The 27,530-nt window shown below is 36.7% G+C and overlaps 1 protein-coding gene across 1 annotated transcript in view; it reads right to left on the bottom strand.

Moving 5' to 3' along the window:
* LOC148939517 (sodium channel protein para-like) overlaps positions 1–27,530 on the bottom strand; it is a 352,192-nt gene that overhangs the window by 186,232 nt on the left and 138,430 nt on the right. Inside the window, 1 exon segment of the mRNA XM_089106716.1 lies at positions 6,870–6,933. Within this exon segment, the coding sequence (XP_088962842.1) occupies positions 6,870–6,933 (64 nt within the window).

Genomic DNA, 27,530 nt, shown 5'->3' with positions numbered 1-27,530 from the left:
CCCTGAAATGTTCGTCCGACTCGTAAAAACGTAATAAAAATAAATATAAACAAATTTATGATGCCATTTTGAAAGATTTTGCACACCTCCCACGAAAAAATTCTTTTTTAAACCCCCCTCCTTTCCCCCCCCCTAAAAAAAAAATCTCAGATAAGACCCTGGAGGAGACTCATTCAAATGGATATATAAAGTGTTAATACCCTATTTAATTAACATAAGACATCGCACCATAGAAAAGTACCGTTGAAATCTCAAAACAAACATTTTAGACCGAACAAGGGCCCTAAGTGCTATATAGCAATAATTCGTAAATGATCAATTGTTTAAGATCAGTAAAACCTCTCATAAGGGGCAGAAAAGCAGATTAAGTCAATCAATCAAATATTTTTTTAATGTGGTCAGTTTAAATAAATATATTTAATGTAAGAAAATCTAATAATACCAATAAAAATAACAAAAATGTAATTATAAAATAATAATAAAAACAAACTAATTTAAAATATTAATTATAAATAAATGAAGTAAATAAAGAAAAATAAGCAAAATTAATTTAAATATCACTTGACGTCTTTTGAAGTACCACGTCTGACTCGGTTCCATCTCATCCTTATACAACAAACATTGCTATTTTTACAATTCCAGTCAATAAGATCAGGATATTCTTGCCGCAATCTAAATTACAGATACAAACATCTTCAATCTGAGAATAAAAGGATATGTCTATCCCTATGTTATTCCTTTTTATGGTACACGCTACTAAATAGAATCCATTCACATTGCTTAGCAACTCGTGTCCAAATACAAATAAGGCTATAAGAAGCCAAATCATACGGCTAGATGCAATCTTTAATGAATGTTATTTTTCGCCAAGATACAATGAGAATAGGCTTAAGCAATTCGTGAGAATATAGGGGAGTGGGACAACACTTATTTTTAAAAGTAAAGAAGGGGGGGGGGGGTAAATTTGTTGTGTTTTTTTAAATGTTTCTGATGAAAATACCGAAAAAAGTATTTTTCAATGAAAATACCAAAAAATAATTTTTTCAAAATCTTGGCTCAGTGGTGGGGTTGGAGGGTGGAGTTGCTGGGCAAATCCCCCTGCCCTCTCCCAATTTTCCCCACTGACCTTCACCACAAAATATTAGTTTATTAAGCTATAGATTGATGGTGATGGTAATGATATAGCTTGCTGATGAGAAATAACAAAATATAGAGATTACAATCATGGATTATCTAATCCTTTTTATATGTGTTTACAAAAACGTTTGAGTTTATAGATTTAAAGAGTAACGTGGAAACTGCAAGTAAGAGGAAATGACCCCGTCTAAGAGGGAAGACTCCCCATTTCTACCTTAAATAAGGCAAAATAATTTTAGTTTTGGCTTACAAAATGAGGCTCGTAAGGAGCTAGTGAGTGAATAAGGACTCACGCTAGTAAACAAAGCTCATAATTCATGAAATTGTGTGCCATGTACACGAAAATCGATAAAAAAAATTTGTATACGCTCCTCTCAGTGTGTTAAAAATTAGTTTTAAAAGTGTGTTGGAATTTTGGGAGTTTTTCTTTATTGATATAATAAGAAAAAGAGAGTAGCGACTCTGCTCATGTAATAAAATGGCAGTTGTGTGAGCTACTGCAGCCACACATTCATGGATACGCCCTGAAATCTGATCTGGAAGAGGCTAAAAATTCAATATTTCGTATATTCTGTTTTGCATGGGTTTGAGTTTTCGATTTAAGTTTTGGATTTTGAGTTTGGGTTTTAGCCTGTTTCTTGTATTTCATCCTCATAATTATTATGGACTTAAAAAGAAAAAAAAACTGAAACAATGGTTGTAAGGTGAAGGAAATTCTGTTCTTTAAACAGTAAATAAGCCCTTAAAAAGTAAACCCCATATAGTGTAATATTGTTGTCCAAAATTTTGAATATTCCATAAAAATATTTTCTTAAAAATGCTGTTCTTAGAAGCTTATTTGTAGATTCAAGAATCAAAACAAAAATTACTAGTTCAAATTTTTATGGAAAAAAAATTAGAATTTTACACGAAGAAAAAGTAAAGATCATTTTGCTAGTTACTATTTACTGTTACAATTTACTGTTACTAGCCATTTCTGTTCGTGATTTATTATGATTTATTTATACGAGAAGCAATTGGCAGCAAAAAAAGCAAGGGGTTAGACACTTGAGCTAATTCGTCCCCATTTTTACTGATTCCGAGTTACTTTAAGTACTCTTAGTAACGAAAAAGCCAAATCAAGACGAATTATAACAGTAATAATAAATTCAAATTGAAAAGATATAGGAAAATCCATAGACAGAAAATAAAGTAAATAGATTGAAAACTAAAACACAAAACTAATTCAGAGACAAATATAGTTAAAAATATTCTTCAAGAAATTACAGTTTAAAGTCACTAGACTGTATAGAAAGTGACTTATAAGTAAATTATAAATAAAAGCGATAAATCTTAGTATAAGTATGAGAATAAAACAAGGATAAATAGGATAAGAGAAGAAGGGTATGAATAAAAAATAAAATAAGAAGGAGAAAGGTGAGAATAAAAAGAATGAGTAAAAAGAAGAACATATAGAAAATCAAAAAGGTTAAATTCAAGGGTAAGTTAGAGAATAAAATAAAGATAAATGGGATAAAACAAGAAGGGTATGAATGAAAATAAAATAAGAAGGGAGAAAGACGAGAATAAAAAGGATGAGTAGAAAGAAGGACACAGAAAAATAAAAAGATCATAAAAGTATAAATCTTAGGATAAGTAGGAGAAGAAAATGAAGATAAATAGGATAAGAGCAGAAGAATATGAATAAAGATGAAATACGAAGGGAGAAAGATGAGAATAAAAAGGTTAAGCAAGAAGAGAGATAGGCAAAAATAAAAAAGGATAGACAAAAATGATAAATTGAAGAGCAACTAAAACTGTAGAATTCGATTACTAACAGTGACGTTATATGATAGGCCCAGAAGTGGAGTATTTTTGTCCTTTTTGTAAATTAAATAAAAAAAACAAGTTTTTTTAAACTGAAAGTAAGGAGGAACATTAAAACGAACAGAAATTACTCTGTATATGAAAGGGGATGTCCTCTCCTCAACGCCTCGCTCTTTACGCTAAAGTTTTTTATTGTTTAAAAAAATGGAGCTCTAAGAAAGAGTCAAACTTTAGCGTAAAGAGCGAGGCGTTGAGGAGGGGACAGTCCCTTTCATATACGGACTAATTTCTGTTCGTTTTAAGTTTTAATGTCGCTCCTTACTTTCAGTTTAAAAAACTTGTTTTTTTTATTTAATGTCTGATCATTTTTTAGTTAATAAAGCTTTTATTTTGGCTCACCGTCATTGAATAAGTAAACAAAATTTTCATAAAAATTTTACTTTTCTTTTGCTAAATGGCTGTCTCTAAATTTGGTTCTGACGTAATTTACAAATTAACTTACCTAATGAACTTCTATATTCGTATATTTTTCTTCTGGCAAAAAATACAAAGTTGCAGATTTTTGCAGATATGAGCTTGAAACCTATGTTATAGGGTTTTCTGATACGCTGAATCTGACGGTGTGATTTTCATTAAAATTCTTTCACTTTTAGGGGATATTTCCCCCTCATTAAAAAATCAGGTAAATTTTCTCAGGCTTGTATCCTTTGATGAGTAATACTAAACTTAATAAAATTCATATATTTAGAATCAGCATTAGAAGCCCATTGTTTTGATACATTTATTGAAATCAAAGTTTCGTTTTTGAAAGTGTCGATTGATTCTGAGCCGTATCGCTTTTTTTTTTGTTTTGTTTTTTTTTTTATTACGTATATTTTATTGCGTATATGAGGGGGTTCTCCCCTTAGTCAATACCACGCTCTTTACGTTAAAATTTAAAAAAAATTTTAATTAAAAAACACCTGAATAACAAAGGCCGTTTAATTATAATATATAGCTCTTTTTAAATCCCTAAAAAAAAACTGTAGCGTAAAGAGCGAGGTATTGACTTGGGGGAGAACCCCATCATATACGTAATAATTTCTGTTCATTTTAAGTTCTAATGTTGCTTCTTAATTTCAGTTGAAAAAACTTGTTTTTTTTAATTTAATTTCTGATCGTTTTTTAAATAATGCTTGGAAATCCGGCGCCCCCTTCGTAGAAATGTCCCTTACCCCAAAGAAACATCCTCCACGGAAAGATTCTCCCGAGTAGCCCCCTCCTCCAGCCCCCCCTCCCCACCAGAAAAAAATCCTTCCTGAAAATGTCTGTATACTTCCCAATAACCAATACAATATGTAGGCAATGGGCAAAGTTCATAACTTGGAGCCTTTCCCCCGGGAACTGTGGGGGATTAAGTCATCCTCAAAGACATATTTACTAGATTTTAGAATATGCTTAACAAAATGGTTATCTCAAAATATTGATTTGGTGACTTTGATAAAAAAAATGAGCGTGGGAGGGGGCCTAGTTGCCCTCCATTTTTTTGGTCACTTAAAAAGGGCACTAGAACTTTTAATTTCCGTTCCAATGAGCCCTCTTACGATATTCTAGGACCACTGGGTCAATACGATTACCCCTGGGAAAATAAAAAAAAAACAACAAATAAACACGCACCCATGATCTTTCTTCTGGCAAAAAATGCAAAATTCCACATTTTTGTAGATAGGAGCTTGAAACCTCTACAGTAGGGTTCTCTGATACGCTGATTCTGATGGTATTACTTTCATTAAGGTTTCATTAACTTTTAGGGGGTCTTTCCCCCTTTTTTCGAAAATAAGGCAAATTTTCTCAGGCACGTAACTTTTGATAGGTATAACTAAACTTGATAAAAATTATATATTTGAAATCAGCATAAAAATCTGATTCTTCTAATGCATCTCTTGGTATCAAAATTCCATTTTTTAGAGTTTCGGTTACCATTGAGCCGCGTCGCTCCTTACTTACAGGTCGTTGCCTTGAACTGTTTGATTAATTTAAAAAAAACTTTCCGACAAAAAAGTTTTTTAAAGATAAGTACAGAGGCATATTAAACTTAACACCAACAGAAATATACTCTTATAATAGGCAGCGCAATAGCGCTGCCTAATTAAAGAACGATGTTGGCACAATGTATTATTATTATTTTTTTTCCTTTAGACCAGGGCACTTTCTATCGAAGGAGTTGTCGTAGAAACTTCAAAAGGGGCTCATTCGATTGGAAATTGTAATGGCTTGTGTCCTTTTTAATAGCCGAAAGTGACTGGAAGGCAACTAACAACCCTTCCACGCCCACCATTTCCCCAAACACATCCAATCAAATTTTTAAGATAGCCATTTTGTTCAACGTAGTTGATTTTCAGATGGAAATTATGTTTTTGAGGAGGACACTACCCCCTCAGCCCTCAGGTTAAGGATTGTAACTTATGCCCAGGGGGCATATAAGGTTTTTAGAGAAAGCGTGGTCGTAGAAACTTCAAAAAGGGCTCATTCGAATGGAAATTCAAAGGGCTAGTGGCCTTTTAAGTGTCGAAAGTAATTAGAAGGCAGCTAACCCGCATCTCACGCCTACCATTTTCCCAAACACATTTAATCAAAATGTTGAGATATACATTTTGTTCAACGTAGTTGAAAGATCTGAAAATTATGTTTTTGAGGAGGACAATCCCCCCCCCCCGGCCCTCAGGGCCAGGGGTTTTAGGTATGCCCTGGGGGCATTTAAGGTTTTTGTAGAAAGTATTGTCGTAAAAACTTCAAAAAGGGCTCATTCGATTGGAAATTCAAATGGCTAGTGGCCTTTTTAATAGTCAAAAGTGATTGGAGGGCAACTAACCCCCCTCTCACGCCCACCATTTTCCCAAACATATCCAGTCAAAATTTTGAGAATTTTATAGAATGGGTGACGGGCTGGTTGCCCTCCCATTCGCTTTTGTCTCTTAAAAAGACAATGAAACTTCCGATTTCCGATTGAATGACTTCCTCCATACTTTATATGACCACCCTTCCATAAGAAACCCTATAATTTAACAATGGACAACTTGCATAACTTACAGCCCTTTGCCCTGGGGCTGTGAAGGAACTTGTGAACCCCAGAAGCATGTTTACTTGATCTTTGGACTATTTTGAATAATATGGTTATTTCAAAATTTTGATCGGAAGCATTTGACGGAAAAAGGACGTGGGAGGGGCTGGTTGCCCACCTATCACTATTGACTCACTTAATGTAAATTGGTAAATTGTTCGCTTAATGCCAAAATTCCTCGTGTTTCAGATCAATATGGAGTGGGGAATTCCCCCCTATCCTCCCTTCATTAGGAAGAAAGGTGGAATATAGACGAGAATAATTAAAAATTGAATGTTGCCTATTATTTTATATGCGGGCAGCATCTATAGAAACATAATTTGATTTGAACACTGAACAATTTGAAATCTAATCTCAGTTCTCTGGACGACACACTTAATCGAACAACTGGAAACTGTCTGACCTCTAATTAAGCAAAAACACAAAAAAAGAGACTAGATAACTGACACCAATAATGGAAAACACACTTCGTTCTTGAAGTTTATTAGCCAAATTACCAAGGACGGTGAAAATTAAAAAAAGGAAAAACAATAAAATAAAACAGAAGCAATAAACAAGATGTCAGTTTTTTTTTATTGTGTTTGTGTTCCTTTTCTTTATATGTTCTGTTTAATTCAGCTGAATTCATTTTTTTTTTCGTCGATAAAGGCTTCGTAACCTGAAGTAAAAATATTAGGATTTTTTTTATTATTTATAGTTTTTCCCTTTTTTTGTTTCGTCCACTGCTTTGAATAGATATAATACCCTTTTTTACTATATTCTCACTAATTCAGCCACACTAAATTGCTGGGAGGAGTTTAGGGCAAACTGAGGAAAATGGACTTACCCAGCTCCTGAGGAATTGCCACACAACGGATGGAGCTGCAGGTCAGCGTCGTAAAACCAGTTGGCTGAAATACAAAATAATAATTATATACGTTTTTATGATTAACATTGCATTATGCAGTGCATTGCAATGCGTATTTTATTACGTTAATATAAGCTTTAAGATAAATATTGTTTTACGAATTATACCGTAAGTTAAATTACGGTATAAAACAATAACACATCCTTCCTTGTTACGTAAACTTGGTATCACATGATTTATACATTTTTTTTTTCTATTTTCCTCTCAGATAGGTAAAAAAAAGAAATATCAGCGCACTGCGCTATCTAAAATTAAAAAAAAAAAAAAAAAAAAACAGTGGCTTTGCTTATAGGTAGGCGGCTTTTACATTACGTCCGTAATTTTCTGTGCTAAGGGGCTAGGTTAAGCTACGTTAGTAGAACCTTTCATACTTGAAAAAAGTTCTTTCACACTAGACTAACGTAAAAATCCATAAAACTATCTTATCATTGTCTAAAATTATTACAATCATTTTGAATGACAAACAAGGAAAAAATAGCATATAGATAATAAAATTAAATAGCCGAGAAAACAAAGGTAATGTCAGCCAGTGGACAGAACAGGGCCAGTTCTTATTTTTTTTTTTTTTTTTTTTTTTAATTCAGTTTTTCTTCTGCACTCTTCGAGTTTACTTCCCAACGTTAGTTTTCCTTCCTTTTTTGAGCACCGAAGACGGCTTGGCCGATATATCTGCTTCTGTCATTTTCGCTTCTTTTCTGTCCACCGGCTGACATTACCCTCGTTTTCTCGGCTTTTTAATTTTACAATTCATTAATTTTTTTTTGTCATACATCATGAATAGTGAGTGTGGTCTTAAAATATATTTATTAAAATCATCATAAGCAAACTATCCAAAAACCCAAATGTGGAATAGAGATAGAGATTCAAAGTCTAATCAAGTGTGAAAGGCCTTCCAGGACAAGCTTATTTTACAATTTGCTGTTTTTTCATCTGAGAATTTTATTTCGCTGCTATTAGGTTTAATTTTTTTAAAAGTGATATAAGCTTACGTAATGTAAAATCATGGTTGCAGCAGCAGGTGAAAGGTTCAACAGGATAGGGTAAAAGAACCATTAGACCTTGGTTACTTTTTCAGTCCTTACTTTATTTTCACACCTTTTCAACATACCACCGGTTTTGCCGGAATATAATTATTCGTAATTACAATGACCATTCATTAAGTTTCGATTGTTTCCTTGGGTCGAAAACACTTTGGAACCTACAATAACTCAACACACCTACATCTACCAAACACACCTACCATAACTCAAATTATTTTTTTTTTCAGGTGAATTATGGCGCTCTCTTTCACCTAAAAGTATGTGAACCATATGGTTTGGTATGCAATAAGTTCTTAGAAACATGACCGTAAACCAGGAGGTTTACCCAATTTGATCCCCATTCTCCGAAACTTTTGTTCGAGTCGTACAAAAGTAGCTAAAATACATGTAATACATGCAAAATACATGTAAACAAAAAGAGCAGAAATTACAATAAACAGCCAAGTCAAACTTAAAACGAACATAAACTGACGCAAAAAAGAGTGGGACCAACACCCTCAGTGCCTTCTAAGGACCAGAACGTAATTAACACTTTACTGAAAAGAAAATATATTTTAAGTGTTTTCTCTTCTGTAACTTTAATAAATCCAGAATTTTGAGACTTTCAGGAATTATCAGTAGCAAATATTAAACTGTAAGTCTACGCTCATTCGTTCTTTTAAGTAATTATATATGAAAAAAAGTTTTTTAACTGAAAGTAAGGAGCAATATTAAAACTCAAAACGAACAGATATTATTCCGTGTATGCAGGGTTGCTCCCTCCTCAATACCTTTCACTTTAGACTAAAGTTGTTAGCACTTTTAATAAAGCATCTAATTCTAATTAGACGGCCCCTATGTTTCAGTGGTCGTTCTTAAAAATTTGGGACGAACGGTCAAACTTTAGCTTAAAGAGCAAGGTATTGAGGAGGGGGCACCCTTCATATACGGCATAATTTCTGTTCGTTTTGCGCCTTACTTTCAGTTAAAAAAAACTTGTTTTTTATTCAATTTCTGATTGTTTTTTTAAATATAGCCAGTAAATCTGGTTCACCCACTATGAAATATACCCCACCCCCCTCACGGGAAACTCCTCCGTGGAAATTTCAGCCAAGTTTATGTGCATCCTCTCCCGTCAAATTCCCTCCATACAGTTCCATCCTTGTTTAAAATCTCCCCCCTAAAATCTCTTGCTGACGATTCGGCCTGAAAAATTCTTTTTAGTATGCTTTCATTTGAAAAAGACTAACTTCTAATCAGTTTCTTGATCACTCTGGAAATGCCCATCAGAACATGCGAAAAATAGCCCCCGGAAAATTCCCCCGGAGTATCTCCACTCAAGTTGAGTTAGCAAAAAAAAATGTAAGACAAATAAAAAAAAAAATTCGTATAGGAAATCTGTCAAATCCCTCCAGTGTAAAATTTCCCCTGGAAAATTCACCCCCGGAAATCCCCCCCCTCCAAAGAAGGTTCTTCCAGTGGAAATCCCTCCAGGGACAAAATCCCCCCCCCCACAAAAAAAATGTCTGTTAACTTCCCGATAACAAATACTATAGCCTACATAAAAGATGGCCAAATTACTTAACTTACAGGCGTCTCCCCATGAACAATGGGGAGTCATTTTACCCCTAAAGACATGGTTATTTGATTGTTCAACAATACTGAACAAAATGGCCATCTTAAAATTTGTATAAGATTATTTTGGGGGGAAAGGGGCTATGGAAGGGGGACAGTTGTTCTCCAATCTTTATGATAACTTTATAATAACTCTCAATCTTCTAGAACCGTTATTTCGATACGATCGCCCCTGGAAAAAAACAAAAACAAATAAACACGTATCCATGATCTCTCTTCTGGAAAAAAATAGCAAACTTCCACATTTTGTATATAGGAGCTTGAAACTTCTACAGTAGGGTTCTCTGGTGCGCTGAATCTGATGGCGTTTTTGTTTCAGTAATACTGAATCGAGTCGCTCCTTATTTACAGTTCGCTACCACGAACGGTCTGATTTCGCAGCTTAGTCTTTCATAAACCGAGTAGCATCTACGTAGTTGTCAGCTACAACAGTTTTCTCAATAAATTTTATCAATTGGATGCGATCAAGTTCAACTTGAATAAATGTACCTATGTGATATTGTTGGAAAAGTTGTCCTCCAAAATGTAAAGCGTTAAAACCTCTCTAACGCAGGTTAGGTGTTTCAGCTAGCAAAGAAAGGGTTTTGGCGCGTTCAGGTCAAAAACTGATGCGATACCGCGCTAATTCAAGCCGAGTTAGATAGCATACGGATGACTTGCACAAGGTATTCGAAGTGGTAAGCCTATGGTTCATCCTGACGTTCCAGCTCGATGAAACAACACAACGGTCGGTATTTTTTAACTGACAATATTTTTGCCACGTTGTTTTACAATCATTTCATTTTAAGGAAGACTATGGTCAGCATTGAGATTAAGAACAACGCCTACTGATTACATGTAGGACGGTTGAAACGTCTATAATCCACACCATCTGGCACATTGAAAACAACTGCACATTTGGAGATTGTTGAGTAAAGCAGCACGCCGGTATTTACACCGTCTTTCAATTCTCGTATCCTCAAATAATCTATGGCATAACTGTTCTAGTCTCGCAATATTTCTTTCAACGGATGAATTAAAATCCGAGGGATCCCATAATTTAGAAAATGTGCAAGACAGTCGTCGACAGCCTCATCGGGGTCTAAAAAGTACATTTGGGCATATGAAGGTTGTTCAAAATCGCCTTGAGTGGTTAATGTCAGATGAACTGCCGAATTGATTCTGTGATAAATTTTTCTAAGACTAGAACATGTGGGGTGATATTTTGTCTTAGAATCACTGCTAAAGGGAGAGGCAGATGAAGTGTTTTTCAACCTGAAGACGAACAGATTTATTCAACATGTCGTATTTTACGCCACCTTTTGATCAAGGAGATATTCCTGGTACTAGCCAAACATCCTATCAGACGAAAGACAATACAAAAAAAAACAGCATCACAGTGTTTGCTCTGTCGCAATTATCAGAAAAATATCAACCCGAAAGGATAAACGTAAAATCCGAAGCAAACATTTGGCTCAACAGCCCCCCCCCCTCTCCCTCTAGCAGCAACAAAATTACCTTGGTTGTCCAACTCGATTCTCAGTTATCTGACAAAAGATGATGATTTACCAAAACTACAATTTTTAAAATACTTATTGAATGTTTCTGGAGTTTATAAAATATTTTTAAAATAAGTAAAAGATAGAATTATACTAAACCAGAGCCAGTCAGATGACATTAAGAGAGAGTTCAATAGATCAGATATTTGGAATTCTACTGCCCTTTTTACGCAATAATAGAAAACCACAACATCAGATTTTACGTTTTCGGGCATTTTTCGCAACAAAGTTAAAAATCTGGCAAAATTGGGTGGAAGTCCCATCGGATGGAAATTCCAAAATTGACAACGACTTAGATCTGTCTAAAAACACTGAATGGAACCTTTCGCATTTCAAGGGCATATACTGTAAAATGTTTGTTTCATTTGTGCCATGTGTATGTATAAAAAAAAAAACTCTGAAATTAAAACGGGAAACTTGGGAACGGGAACGGGGAAAACGGAAAACCTTGAAATTTTATGTGGTTGATTGTTGTATTTAGTTGCAATGAATACAAAATATTCTAACTCACCATCACCATATTGGTCCCACCCTCTCACCATCATCAATGGTTACACAGCTATTATAGTTCAGTTCATGCAACACAAATCAAACTTTACGCTAAAAATAAACAATATTTGTTTGAAGAAAAAACAAATTGGCTCTCCATTACTTGACATAAACTGTAACATATTATTAAATGTAACGTACTATATTAAATGTAACATACTGTTATTAACTGTAACATACTGTAACATATTATTTAAGGTATGTCTGATAACAGCTAATTTAAAATTCGTGAGGATTCGTGAGGACAAGATAGAAGAATTTATCAAACAGTCCGTGATAACGAACTGTAAGTAAGGAGCGACCCAGGAACTCTAAAAAACGGAATTTTGATACCAATAGATACATCAAAATAATTAGATTTTATGCTGAATTAAAACACATAAGTTTTATAAGGTTTAGTTTTACCCAACAAAAGTTCCGAGCTTGTGAAAATTAACCGTATTTTCGAAAAAAGGGGAAAACATCTCCTAAAGGTCAAAGAATCACATCATCATCACATCAGAAAAACACAGAAAATCACATCATCAGATTCAGTGTATCAGGGAACCCTGCTGTAGAAGTTCCAAGCTCCTATGCAAAAATGTGGAATTTTGTATTTTTTGCCAGAAGAGAGATCATGGATGCGTGTTTATTTGTTGTTCTTTTCCCCATGGATGATCATATCGACCCAATGGTCCTAGAATATCGTGAGAGTGCTCATTCAAACAGGAATTAAAAGTTCTAGTACCCTTTTTAAGTAACCAAAAAACTGTAGGGCAACTAGACCCCCTCCCAAGCCCATGTTTTGCCAAAGTCAACCAATCAAAATTTGAAATAGCCATTTGAACTTTGCCCATTGTTTACATATAATATAGGTTATTGCGAAGTATACAGACGTTTTCAGGGGGGATTTTTCTTGTGGGGGTCGGGGGAGGGTCTTACATGGGATGATCTTCTCATGAAGGTATTTTTGATGGGGGAAGAAAATTTTCTATCAAAGGGGCGCCAGATTTCCGAAATTATTTTCTTTAACAATCAGAAATTAGATAAAAAAAAGACACTAAGTAAAGACTGAAAGTAAGGAGCAACATTAAAACTTAAAACGTACAAAAACATTACATATATGAGGGGATTTGCCCCCTCGACAATAACTCGCTCTTTATGCCAAAGTTTTTTTTTACAGCTTTCAAAAGAGATATTTATTCAGAATAAACGACATTCGTGATTCAGGGGTCATTCTTTAACAATTTGAACGAAATTCAAACCTTAGCATAAAGGGTGAGGTAGGGACGAGGAGGAGGAGCCCCTCATCTACGTAATAATTTCTGTTCGTCGTAATTTTTAATGTTGCTCCTTACTTTCAGTTGAAACAGCTTATTTTTTTTTATTTAATCCAAGTTAACATGATGGCAGGGATGAACCTGTATAAAGTGAAATTCATTCTTAATTATGTGAAATTATTATTTTTTTTTGTGATTTTTCACCTGCCTCTTCAAACTTGATGTCATTATGCTTAATAAAACGTCCTTGACCACATCAATTTAAAAGTTATGTCATTGTTTTTTATTGACGCAGGTTTTTCTATGACCATCTTTTTACCTTTTTTTAATACAAAGAGTTAAAAAGAGCAAATTAATTTGATACTTTGGGGGAACAGATTTTGGTGTCCAAAATATTGATTAGTAGAATAGAAAAAAGAATAGATTTAAAATGCATTATCATTGTGCGTCACTTAAAAATTGTTATTTCAAAGACTCAACACTCCTCTCATAAAGCGTTTAGATATGAAAACTGAAGCCAATTGTATGTTGAAGGAGGTCGACGGCGAAGCCACTAGTCCTTGCAAAGAAACGGTAGACGTAGTAGGACCACTCGTCATTGAACAGGATAAAAGCACTCTTGGTGAGGGAAAAATAACTATTATACAAAATTATGAGCATGTCGATGAACAGCGCAACGATAAATGCCAGTCTACAGCAAAAGATGGCGAAAACACTGAAAGAAGGAAAAGGCGTAGGCGTCGAAGGAAAAGGACCAATTTGCCGACTTGCGTTGATTCTTCCACAGATAAGGCAGCCAATGAGACAGGTACAGGCAACACCAAAGACGGTCAAGAGGCTGAAGTTAGAAAAAAACGTAGATGCAACAAGAAAAAGACTAATGAAACTTCAGGTAAGGGAACAGATCTATTGGAGGAAAGCGAACAGAAAAATGTCTCAAATAAGAACATAAGCGATAAAAATCAACAGGATCAAGATAATCTGCTGAAGAAAAATCCTCACAAAGATTTAGAAAGCTCGCCGGAAAGAAAGCACAACTATCATGAACATACAAGTAGCCTATACAGAGGTCGAGGGGAAACAAATAGTGACAACCATGGGAGGGGGTATTTGCGTGGCATAAACAGAAGCAGAGGAACGCCAAATTTTAACCGAGGCCGAGGAGGGTCCGAGTTTAGCAGAGGTAGCGAAAGAAAAGATTTTAAAAGTGGCAGTGGACGGCCATATTTTAACAGAGGAAGGGCATTTCCCCCTAACAGAAATAGAGGCAGTTCGTATAATGGGGGTAGAAGTAGAGGAGGTACAGACTATACAGGAGGCAGAGAAACTCCTGATTTTAATAGAGATGGAGCAAGGTCCGACTTTGAGAGAAGCACGTCTAACTTTAACAGAAGCAGAGGAACACCAAACTTTAACAGAGGCCGAGGAAGGTCAGGGTTTAGTAGAAGTAGTGAAAGAAAAGATTTTAAAAGTGGCAGTGGAGGGCCATATTTTAACAGAGGAAAGGCATTTCCCCCTAACAGAAATAGAGGCAGTTCGTATGATGGGGGTAGAAGTAGAGGAGGTCCAGACTATACAGGAGGCAGAGAAATTCCTGATTTTAATAGAGATGGAGCAAGGTCCGACTTTGAGAGGAGAACACCTAACTTTAACAGAAGCAGAGGAACACCAAACTTTACCCGAGACCGAGAAAGGTCAGGGTTTAGTAGAAGTAGTGAAAGAAAAGATTTTAAAAGTGGCAGTGGAGGGCCATCTTTTAACAGGGGAAGAGGGAGAGGAACTAGGCATGTGATTTATGGAGGTAGTACAAGTCACGCTCAGAGTAATACTGAACTGAGCAAGATTTCTACGATTCCAAAGTGAACAATTTCGTAGACAGAGGCAGAAGAAATGGAGAATTCAACAGAAAAAGAGCTAGTAGTTACAGTAGGAACTCAGGTAGGGAGAACGAGGGAGAGAGACGAGGCTAAAATAGAGAAAATTCCCACACCACCGATACAAAAAATTTCTTTGTAAGAGGCAGAGGAACTACAGTTTTTAATAGAGGCGAAGGAAGGCAAAATTTTCACAGGGGAAGAGGAAGCAGCTATAACAGGATCGAGGAGGAATAATTCAGGAATCCTAACTACGGTGATATTTCGATCAACTTCCGTTTTAGGAATCTCTTTTCAGGATACTGGATTAGGTACAAACAAAATTGTGTGTGTGTGTGTGTGTGTGTGTGTGTGTGTGTGTGTGTGTGTATTATTTTATTAAAAACAACTGTTTGTTTTCTCTTACTTAAATTTTGTTTCCCTTTTTTCCGCTGAGAAAGGCTCCCGGACGTGGGGCCGAAATATACGGAAGTTTTCAATTAAAGTATTCTTTTATTTTTGATTTTTGTTCGCTGCTTTGTTGAAATTAAAACCCGTCTTTTTCGCTTTTAATTTTTCGTTTTTGGATCTATTTTGAATCTAATATACCGTATGATTTCACCTTGAAATATCAGAGAAAATTCAAATAATAGTGTTTTCTGTCTAATAGTCTAGTTGTTAAATTTCTTTAATATTTTAAGTCGTTTGGGAAGACAAAAATAATTTACAAAAATGAAATAGATAGGGAAAAGATCTACTTTTTTTGCTTGAAGCTTTTATTCGTAAGTCTTTCTGCTTAGAAGCCTAAATGCAATAAAAAAATGTTGAAAGAAGTACCTCTCCGAGCAATCGGCCAAAAAGCACTAAAAAACTTTATTTTCTGAACAGCTTTAAATTTAAACCAGTAGCTCCTTGGGTCTTGGGAACTTGGGCCAAATGTACAAAAATAATTTCAGTTTGCGAGGCATAGAACTTCCCAAAGATGCCCTTAAAATAGGCATTATTTATTCCGATTGATTTGAAACGTATATTCTTAACTCTTTAGGCCAGGAGTATCCCACAGCAAAAACAAACGGGCTTCAAGAATAGGCCAAAATCTGTTTATTTGTGATCGAAACCCCCAAATCTGTGGCCCGAAAACGGCCTGAAACTTCTTTCCCGATTGGCTGATATTTCTCAGGAATGATTATTTATAGAATTCTAGAATGCTCTAAAATGGGGCAAAAACTAATTCTTTCTGATCAGTTTGGAATGTCCCACGGCCAAGGTCTAACTTATATAATTTTAAAATCATGGTTGCAACGGTATCTTTGGTAGCAATGGATTTTTCCTTATTACTGTTAACTAGAAGTCAAGATAACTTTTACAATGGAAGAATAAAATAAATGGAAATACTAAAATGAATGAAATAAATAGAAAAAACAAAATGAAAAATAAATAAAATTAGTTGAGCCTGGGCTTTATACTTTTTTATGTAATCATTTTTAGTTGTTTTTTTTACTTATTTTTAATTTAGCTCTTTTTTATTGGTTTTCTATCTTGTGTGTGTATTAAGCACTTTTATTGCAAAAATTTGTTAGATTTATGAGTTATTTTCTGACTGCTTCCGAATATTCACTTACTTCCGTATTCTATCAGTATATGCACTTCCTATGACAGTAAAATAACACAGCATCAATATTCATCATATATTTGACGAAAACTGTATCTACAAAGACAATTAAATAACGATAATTGATCACGACGAATATTAACGATTATTAACATAAATATTATTAATAGCATACTAGCAATTATTAATATTATTAATCAGCAAAATGGTTGAACTTCGTAGAAGTAATGGTTCTGGGACTGTTTTAATTTTAGTTTTAAAGATCGAATTTTATTGTAAGTCTTATTTTATTTATCCATGTGTTTTTGTTTTCCTGAGGGTATACTCTTGGGTATAGAGCCAAAATATACATTTCAGGTTTGAACAATTTTCAATGTCTTGGGAATGCTCTATTGTTTTACCTATTGTTTGTTTCATAGGCAGCGCAATAGCGCTGCCTAAGTACAGAACGATATTGGCACAATGTATTATATATTTTTTCGCTTTAGCCCAGGGCACTTCGTATCGAAGGAGTTGTCAAAGAAACTTCAAAAAGGGCTCATTCGATTGGACATTGGAAGGGCTTGTGCCCTTTTTAATAGTCGAAAGTGATTGGAAGGCAACTAACAGCCCTTCCACGCCCACCATTTCACCAAAAACATCCAATCAAAATAGAGATAGCCATTATGTCCAACGAGCTGAAAGATCTAGAAATTATGTCTTCTAGGAGGACACTCCCCTCACAGTCCTCAGGGCAAGGGTTGTAAGTTATGCCCTGGGGGCATATAAGGTTTTTATTGAAAGTGTTGTCATAGAAACTTCAAAAAGGGCTCATTCAATTGGAAATTCAAAGGGCTAGTGCCCTTTTTAAAAGGGCTAGTGTCCCCCTCTCATGCCTCTAACCTTTAGTGGTAGGTTTTTCCGGGTCAAAACCTATAATTAAATTCTAAGGATCTGTCAAAAGTCCATTTCCTAGAGTAGATTCGGCAATAAAACTGGCTAATGATCACTTATTCATTGGTGGTCACATGTCATAAAGAAGACGTTAGACCAAGTAAGCCGCATCTTTATATTTCATAAAATGAGTACAAAAAAAACCGAGAGTATAAAAATAATTATAGAGATAAGTAGAGTAAGGTGATTATAGAGATTAATAAGGGATTGGTATGTTATTGCAGTATGAATGGTGTAGGGAATTGCAATTACAGTTACTGTGAGGATGTAGCTAGGTTTTGTGCTGATTAACTGGACAGGAGAAATGCTTTCTTTGAAATAGGAAAAATAGAAATATAAAAATGACAAACGAAAGCTGTGTGACAACTTTTCTCAAATGATGTATTTACTTCCTTTTGATATCTTACAAATAGTAAAAGAACCGAATAATTTAAAAAAAAAAGAATCAAAGCTTTGGTAAAAGGAAAGTAAAGGAAAATCTCATTGTGTTTCTGTTGAATATTATCATTTTGTTTAAGTGTTCTGTTCAAACTTAAGTTTTTTAAAAGATATTCTGATGATTCCTATACCTATAATTATAGGTTAGATTTACGTCTTCTTTTGTATCTGATCGGTCAAATTAACAACTCCGTAGTTCTCTAAATATCCAAATTCCCCATACACCAACAATAAGATCCGATTTTAATCCTCTTGTTGCGTGTCATTTGACATGGAACACCGTTCCCGATTCGGCTCGAGAAAGCCACTCGTTTGGCACCTTCAAAAGACTAGTAAAAAAATATTTGTTTTCATGTGATTAATTTTCTCTACTTTTGCCTGCTGCCAATAGTTTTTTTCATTTAGTTCTTTTTTTTTTTTTTTTTATATATACAGATGTTGTGATTCACTGTAGTTTGATAAAGCTTATTTAGTGAACTCTCCTTTTTTTTATAGATGTTGTTATTCAATGTAGTTCGATAAAGATTAGTTAGTGAACTGTTCTTTTTTTTTCGTTTTATTAATCAAATGCTTTACATGTTAAAAGTTCAAATGCTTATGTTTATATGTTTAAATATTAATGTTATGTTTATATTGTTTAAATCTTGAGCGTTTAAATGTTTCATGTTTATTTCATCTTTTCATAATCCCCCTCCTACAGGCCATGGAGCCTTTGTGGGGATTTGTAGATTGTTATGTAATTATTTTACTGATATATGGAAAATAAATCTATCTATCTATCTATCTAATATATAGTTTAGGTGTTCAGGGCAAAAGCAAACACAAACACTTTCCTATTAGTTCCGATTTTTGAGTTTGACTCGGTTATTTATTATAATTTCTGTTCGTTTTGGGTTTCATTTATTTATCGATGCTGATTTGTGGTTGTTTCACGCTTGGTAGATTATATGATTCTAGTTTTTGCTCATTTTTGGTTTAATGGTGTTCTTTACTTTTCTTTGAAAATCTTATTTTGTGGAAAATATTTTTTACTTAAATTCTGTTCCTTTTATATTGAAAAAGTCTTTTCAGGGAAAAAGAAAATAATAATTTAAATCTTTTCTTTTTTTAAGACTTTATGATTTCACCTGCTATGTGCACGCTGGAGAAAAAATTTCAGCAATTTTTAACTACATATACCTTCTTAAAACTCTGGGCACAAATAGTAGTGTTTAATTTTGTTTCATGCCTCCTCTAATTTATCCGAAATGGAAAACTTGATACCATTCGCAACAAAAAATCTGTTTACTTTCTTCGATAGCTTGGATACACATACGCTATTTTGATTTGGTTAAATATTAAGAGCAGAAGTAGCCCCAAAAGTTTGAACATAATACCTTTAGTCGTTCTTAGGATACTGCTGAGATGCCTTATTGGTAATTAGCATTAACACAGTTCATTTTGATTTATTCTTAAGGCAACATTTAGTGTTCAAACATAATGTGCAATTGGGAGGGGGGGCGGGGGGGGACTAGTTCCCCTCACATCACTTTCGAATATTAAAAAGGGCATTAGTCCTTTCAATTTTCAATAGAATGAACCCTTTTCGAAGTTCCTACGACAAATCCTTCGATACGAAGTGCCCTGGTCTAAACAAAAAATAATAATACATTGTACCCAGATCGATCTTTACTATAATTAAATAAAAAAAACAAGTTTTTTTTTGACTGAAAGTAAGGAACGACGTTAAAACTTAAAACGAACAGAAATTATTCCTTATATGAAAGGGGCTGTCCCCTCCTTAACGCCTCGCTCTTTACGCTAAAGTTTTTTATTGTTTAAAAAAATAGAGCTGTGAGAAATTCAAACTTTAGCGTAAAGAGCAAGGCGTTAAGGAGGGGTCAGCCCCTTTCATATAAGCAATAATTTCTGTTCGTTTTAAGTTTTAACGTCGTTTTTTACTTTCAGTTAAAAAAACTTGTTTTTTTATTTAATTTTTGAACGTTTTTGAATTAATGCAGGTTCTAATTTTGGCTCACCGTACATGAATAATTAAAACAAAATTTGAATACATATTTTTTTATTCATAGATTTTTAATAAGTATATTAGGGGGTTCACCCCATAGTTACTACCTCGCTCTTTAAGCTAAAGTTCGAATTTTATTCGAGTTCTTCAAAAACGACCGCTTAGTCAAAAAGGTCGTCAATTGTACCAAATAGATCTTATGGAATTGTAAAAAGATTTTAGCGTAAAGAGCGAGGTATTGACTAGGGGGTGGACCCAATCATATATGTAATATTTTCTGTTCGTTCAAAGTTTTGATGTTGCTGCTATTGCAGCTGAAAAACTTGTTTTTGTTTATATTCAATTTCTGATCTTTTTTTAAATAATGCTGGGAAGTCCGGCATCCCCTTCATAGCAATGTCCCTTCTCTCATTAAAACTTCCTTCATGGAAAGACCCTCCCATATAACCCCCGACCCCCCCCCCCCTCACTACCAGAAAAAATCTCCCCTGAAAACGTCTGTATACTTCCCAATAACCAACACTATATGTTCATAACTTTCAGCCCTCCCCCCGGGAGCTTCGGGGTATTAAGTCATCCTAACAGACATACTTATAATATTTTCGAACATGCTGAACAAAATGGCTATCTCAAAATTTTGATCGGGTGACTTTGGGAAAAAAATGAGCGTGGGAGGGGGCCTAGTTGCCCTTTATTTTTTTGTCACTTGAGCCATCCCAAGATATTCTAGGACCATTGGGTCGATACGATCACCCCTGGGAAAAAAAAAAACAAAACAAATAAACACGCACCCGTGATCTTTCTTCTGGCAAAAAAAAATGCAAAATTCCACATTTTTGTAGATAGGAGCTTGAAACCTCTACAATAGGGTTCTCTGATACGCTGAATATGATATTGTGATTTTCAATGAGGTTCTATTACTTTTAGGGGGTTTATTCCCCTTTTTTCGAAAATCAGTCAAATTTTCTCAGGCGCGTAACTTTTGATGGTTAGGACTAAACTTGATGAAAATGATATATTTGAAATGAATATTAAAATCTGATTCTTTTGATGTATCTATTTGTATCAAAATATCGTTTTCTAGAGTTTCTGTTACCATTGAGCCGGGTCGCTCCTTACTTACAGTTCATTACCACGAACTGTTTGAAAATGTCAAGTGTTCCAATCACTTTCAACAATTAAAAAGGGCACTGGCACTTTCAACTTCCAATCGAATGAGCCATTTTTGAGTTTCTACGACAACGCTTTCTATAAGCATCTTATATGCCCCAAGGGCATAACTTACGACCTTGGCCCTGAGGGTTGTGGGGGGGGGAGGGTCGTCTTCCTCAAAGACCTAATTTCCAGAACTTTTAACTACGTTGAACAAACTCAATATTATCTCAAAATTTTGATTGTAAGTGTTTGGGAAAATGGTGGGCGTGAGAGGGGGGTTAGTTGCTCTTCAATCACTTTCGACCACTAATAAGGCCTTTATCCGTTTCAATTTCAAATCAAATGAGCCCTTTTTGAAGTTTCTACGACAACTCTCTCTAAAAAAACCTCATATACCCCCAGGGCATAACTTACAACCCTTGCCCTGAGGGCTGTGGGGGAGTGTCCTTCGCAAAAACATAATTTGTATCTGGAAATCAACTACGCTGAACAAAATGGCTATCTTAAAATTTTGATTGGATGTGTTTTGGGAAATGGTGGGCGTGGAAGGGGTGTTAATCACTTTCGACTATTAAAAAGGGCAGTAGCCGTTCCAATTTCCAATCGAATGATCCCTTTTCCAAGTTTCTACGACAACTCCTGCGATACGAAGTGCCCTGGTATGGAAGAAGAAAAATAATAATAATACATTGTGCCAACATCGTTCTTTACTTAGGCAGCGCGATTGCGCTGCCTATGATTGTGGACGTGGCAGAAAAGGCCAGCATTGAAGGGAAATTTGACGGGGTTTTTAGGAACTTGATGAATCCGTCGTCTCGCGAGTTTGGAGCTTTTAATCAAAGCTTGGTGGAAGATTGGTCCCCTGCGAGTGATATCAATGACGAAATAACAGTTAAAATGTAAGTAGTTTGTTACGTTATTTTATATTAATGTTAATTGTCCATAACCTCCAGACAGTCACTAATCTGATAAGAGTCATTTGATCTTTTACCAGTATTCCAAGCGAATATTTCTACACGGTATTTCTACAATCAAAGTCGATTTAAAAATCAAAGATTTTTTACTTATTAGACCTGAAGGTAAGCGAGTATTTCTCATAATAGAGGTTGTATACAATCATTAGGTCAAAAGGTGGTGAATTCTGTACGGTGAATTTTTGTCTCATGACTGGGAGATCGGGTTGAAGCTTTCATGAAAAGTTATTTTTTCTTCTTCGACGTAGGGGGGGGGTCTTAATAGGATTCTAATGTATTTGGGGAAGGGGGGGGAACAAAAATTTCTGGTACTGACAGTTGAATATATGCTACAGTTTTGGTTATTCTAGAATTTTTTAACACGTTTTAAAGTACTACAGAAACTTTTACAATGTAGATGTCAAATTAATTGAATTTGATGATTCTGATTATGTCCCTGCCCATGACTCACTCGAATTAAGGCTCCTGCCGTGTTGGAGGTGGCGTAAAGAGCGTCGCAACTCTGCTCCTCCAGGCTGAACGGTCTACTTATGTTAGTGGGGACTCGTCGACAGCAATGTTAGCCATCTCCAGGAATTTGTTGAGGCTATCCTTCCACCTTGTCTGAGGTCTGCCCCTCGGGCGAGACCAGCCATGAGCTTTAGCGTCAAAATCGTAGACTATTCGGGCTGGGGTTGTCGTCGGCATACGCAGGAGGTGTCCTGCGTATGGAGGTGTCCATCTGAGAGTACGCTGCGCTGTTTGGACGGAGAATGGCACTTGGGAGGTGAGTGCGAGCAACCTTGCGTTGCTAACAAAATCGTCCCATCAGAGTCCCTCAATCTGAGGGAGCTGTTTCGTCTGGCAGACGTCTATCATGCTAAGGATTTTTTATTTGAGAGGCTAGGTTTCTGCTGCATAGAGGAGGACCGAGCTTACGGACGCACTATAATTTTGCATCCTCGTACGCCTAGATATATGCGGTATTCTCCAGAGGTTGTTGATCCTTCCGATGATAGACAAGGCTTTTTAAATTTGGCTGCACACCTCTTCCTCTATAGAACCGTCATTAGACAGCACAAAGCCTATATAAGTGAATTTTTTACAACCTCAACAGAAGCTCCACAAACAGTTATGTTCTCAGGGGGCGAGACTGGGCTTGGGGGCTCAATTGCCATTATCTTCGTTTTAAGCCAGTTTATTTTCAGCCCAACTTTTGCTGCCTCTTCCTGCAGGACTTCCAGAGCGTCAGTCAACTGGTCGATCGAGTCAGCAACGAAACCAAGATCATCTGCGAAGTCAGTGTCCGTCAGAACGCAATCTCCTTACTGCAGACCAAAGGGCAGGTGATTTGTTGTTCGTGTCATGACATGGTCTATCACGCAATTGAACAGTTCCGGGGCGGCGGAACACCCTTGGCATACATCGGTTTTGATGCCAAATGTCGTGCTCCGTTTGCCGTTGACTTGGACGCAACTCACGGTCTCTTCGTAAAGCTTTTCAAACAACTTGCATTATTTGTCTGGTAGACCAGTTGATCGAAGTATCAGCCAGAGTGAGTTGCGATCCAATCCACCGAGTCAAACGCAGCCTTGAAGTCCACAAAGGCTGCATATGCTTTCCTCCTGAATTCCTTCGTCTTTTCAGTTAACTGGCGCATGGTAAAGATTCGTTCGACAGTGGATTTTCCAGGCATAAACCCCGCCAGCTGAACTCTCCTCTTTCTTCTGAGGATACTCTGCATCTATCCAGCAGGGTCATAGCAAAGAGCTTTCCAGGCAGTGTAAGTAGCGCTATGCCTCTCTAGTTCGAACATATGCTCTTGCTCCCCTTTCTCTTCCATAAGGGCAGGATTATACCAGCTCGCCAGTCCTTCGGGATCCATTCTGTGCGCCCAACTACAGAAAACAGCATGTGGAACCAAAGTAGCGTCGCTGGTCTGGCATACTTCAGGAGCTCAGTAGATATTCGACATGCACCTGCCAATTTGTTGTTTTTCAAACGTTTTACTGCTGTGTAGACTTCTGATGACGTGAAAGGAGTTTCTGTGTCACTTGTCAGCAGCTCCTGGGTGCTGGCGGCTAGGCTGATGAGTTCCTGGTCAGTCTGTGCTAGAGCTTAGGCATTGAGGAGGCCCGAGAAGTGGTATTTCCATCGATTCACCTGGGCAGCTTCGTCACTGAGCGGCTGGCCATCCACAGAGACAACAGATGCAACCGAGGGGTCTATATCACCTGTTAGATCACGGAGATGCTTATAGAGACTGCCAAAATCACATTTCTTGGCTGCACCCTCTGGCTCATGTGCCTTCCTTTCTACAAACAGCCTTTTGTCTCGCTGTATCAGTTTGTTGCGGACACCGTAAAGGTTTCTATGGGTTGGCATGTCACCGAGCAACCTCCCCTTGCATTTCTGCTCTATGACGTAAAGCGTATCCGACTGAATTTACGCTTTATTAGAGCGCTTTTTCCGTCCAGCATTTGCTGTTGCTGATTCCAGGACATTTTGAACGAGAGCCATGCGTCCTCACAACTTTCAAATGGCTGGAGAGCATCGAAGCGGTTCGAGACATCGATGTCATATTTCAACCCGATCTTCTGATCGCAGAGGTGAGAGACATCGATCTTGACTGGTCTTGGTTCTGAGCGCTGGGCTTTGAGCCTTAGTCACTTGTTAGCGACGACTAGGTAATGGTTAGTTTTCCCAATCTCAGCTGCCTATACTTCCTGCAGTTACTGATCGAAGATCTCCATCTCTCTGACACGATGATGTAGTCGATCATTTTTTTGGTATGGCTGTCATTGCTGTACAATGTAAATTTGTGAATGTTCTTCCTCGCAAACATGGTATTCGTAATCACAAGGTTGTGCATTGTGCAGAGTTGTACAAGCCTTAGACCATTTTCATTTAGGGAATCTGGAGTAACTGGTCCAATGACTTGTCGCCGTGAGTTGTGGTTGTCACTCACAGTTGCATTAAGGTCACCCAGGAGAATGACAAAATCGTGCGGGGATATCTGAGACAATTCATTCGTCAGGGCAGAGTAGAAAGTGTCCTTCGTTTCGGTGTCAGCTTCGTTTGTCTGGGCATAACAAACAAGGACCGTCATTTTTCCTTGCTTGTGACTGAGTGGAGCACTAGCAATTCTATCCGAGACGGGAGTGAATGACAGTATACACTTCTTGGATTTGTCATCAAGTACTACTTCGACTCCGTTTCTTCTGGTGGTTGTCTGTCCAGACCAGAGAAGGTGGTATCCCTCACCTATGGGATCATTCCCAACAAGGTGGATTTCTGTTATTCCAGCAATAAGGATCCGGAATCGCTTCAGTTCCATTGCCAGAAGCGTCTTAGCTCCGGGAAAATTTAATGTCAATGCATTCCAGGTGGCAATTCAGAGGCCACATTGGTCAAAAAGATTCAAACGCTAGTCATTTCTCAGTCCAGGGCAAAGAAAGGGGCGTGACGGGATAAAAGAAGGTTTGTCATTCGAGGCAGTTGCAAAGCTATTCGTTGCAATGGGTCTCCGGTGGAGGGTTGCAAGCCCAACCGACCCTAGGCCTGGATTCTGATTAGAGCCATGATTTACCTGGAGTTAAAATATGTGCCCAGCCCATTATGGGCTTTCTGGTTGTCACTATTTAGCCCTCTTTTTTTGATGTTATGGTTGTAAATTTGTGTGAATTCTCAACTAGAAGTGTTTGGTTCTACTCTTCGGCTCCGGATGCTTGAGTATCGAGTTGAATATTTCCACTTTGGCACTTTAGGACCTGTTTTGATCCCTGGGGTTGCTGATGAAAAGGATTAATTCAAAGAACTACTCAGATCAAGTTCAGTTTTATTTTTTGGCCTTTGAGACTATACACTGAGCTCAAAAAGCAGTAGTCTGACTTGTCACTTTCAAGGGCAGCATAACGGGAAGGAGGAGATCAATCTGGTTGAATTAGAGATTTTGAAGAGAAAACTTGTCTTGAAATGCTTGTTTTAACGGTTTTTCATGCTGAATTACTTCATTTTAAGTCTTAACTCGATGTCTTCACTTTAAGTCTTTAAATCTTCACTTTATGTCTTAACTCGACAAAACCAAATATTCTAATTGTTGACTTTGTGGGAACTTTGACTTGTTTTTAGCCCGTCACCCAGAAAAAGAAAAATTCTGTAATAACAATATACGAAGCTTATTTAAATAAAAATGAAGAAAGACAGGGAGACATTAATATTAAGTTTAAAACTGGAGCAATATATTTTCAAACTGACTAGTTTACCATCAGTTTACCTCAGCGGTCGTCATGTGTGCATGTTGTTGACTTTTAAAGATTTTTGAGTTTACGTACACACAGGTCTAATGCTTAGGGAGAGTTGAAGAAACAGTTTCTGGCTGCAATTCCAGAATGCTTCTGAAGGGGCTCTTTGAGATCAATCTTGGGGACACTTCCGCTTCTTTCTTTCCATTAGTTTTTTTATAATAGGCTTTGTAGATTCAGGTACATCAAAAGCTCAAAATGGCTCCGGTCTTTTACCCAGTCTAATCCCTAGGTTTATGACACCCCCTAAGGTTACACCCCCTTGGACTGCCCCCTCCCTAGGGTTCACCAATATTCACTCTAGGTGAATATTGCTTGAAGCAATCGACAGATTTGTTTGTTTATGGTTTTTGTGGGAGAATTCCATCAAGGGACGGATTGCAGATGATTGTGTAGCGTGGGACATAGCTGTCTTTGTTTGCTTTCGCATGGGTGTTTTCTCCCTGAGAAAAGCAGAGATAGCTAATTGTCTACGTACTTGTCTTGTCGGATTGACAAACAGTGGCACAAGGAGAGAAAGCTCTTCGAAATGGAAGTAAATTATAGAAGTTAGTTAAGCCTGGTGTCATATCTGCCTCCCACCACATTTAAAGGTGGTGGCATGTCTGTGGTGATGCTACAAAATTCCCCACTAGCCTAGTTCTGCATCCTCTTGAGTGCTACCAAGTAAGTCTCAGAAGCTCCAGATAAAAATCTGCCGTTATGATTTGGTAGAAAGCTTATGAAGAGTGATTATTGAGCTGGATGGAGGACGGCTTTTGGAGCCAAAAATTACTCTCAAGTTTTCATCGCATTAGAATCAGATGAGGAAGATTAGTGTTGAATGACCCGGCTGGGAAACTCATTTCCAGGACATAAAGCTTATGAAATTTGATGATGATGGTTTGGAATTGGGCCAAATTAATACTCATTTGCTTTTCTTGCGTTCGGCTGACAATCCAAGCATCAGATCTTTTTCTAATCTTCATGATAGCTGTAAAACTATCAAGAACAACCTTAATAGATTAATTAGCAAAGAAACGTTAGACAAGAGCAGAAGCCCGACAACAGATTCGATAGGATTGTTGCTTCTTTGGTACTCCTCTATGTCAAGCCCATTGCCATCCGCTACGAGTCATGGATCTCACTCGACCTTACAATCAAGCTATTGACCGAAGACAGTCATTCTGTAGGAAAAGAAGCAAAAAAATGACAAATCACCAGGAGATGATTGCATTACGGGAGAAATACTGGAATGCAAGTTGACTATTGATATTGCTCATTGGAAAGACTTCTTCAGTCATCTGGTCAACAGCTAATATAATCGCAGGCTGGTGCCAGAGTTTTG

The sequence above is a fragment of the Artemia sp. Qi Xiang Cuo genome, chromosome 21 (genome assembly GCF_049724085.1).
Source record: "Artemia sp. Qi Xiang Cuo chromosome 21, ASM4972408v1, whole genome shotgun sequence".
NCBI lineage: Eukaryota > Metazoa > Arthropoda > Branchiopoda > Anostraca > Artemiidae > Artemia > Artemia sp. Qi Xiang Cuo.
The sequence above is the reverse complement of the archived record's forward strand: the minus strand, read 5'-3'. Positions and strand labels throughout refer to the sequence as shown.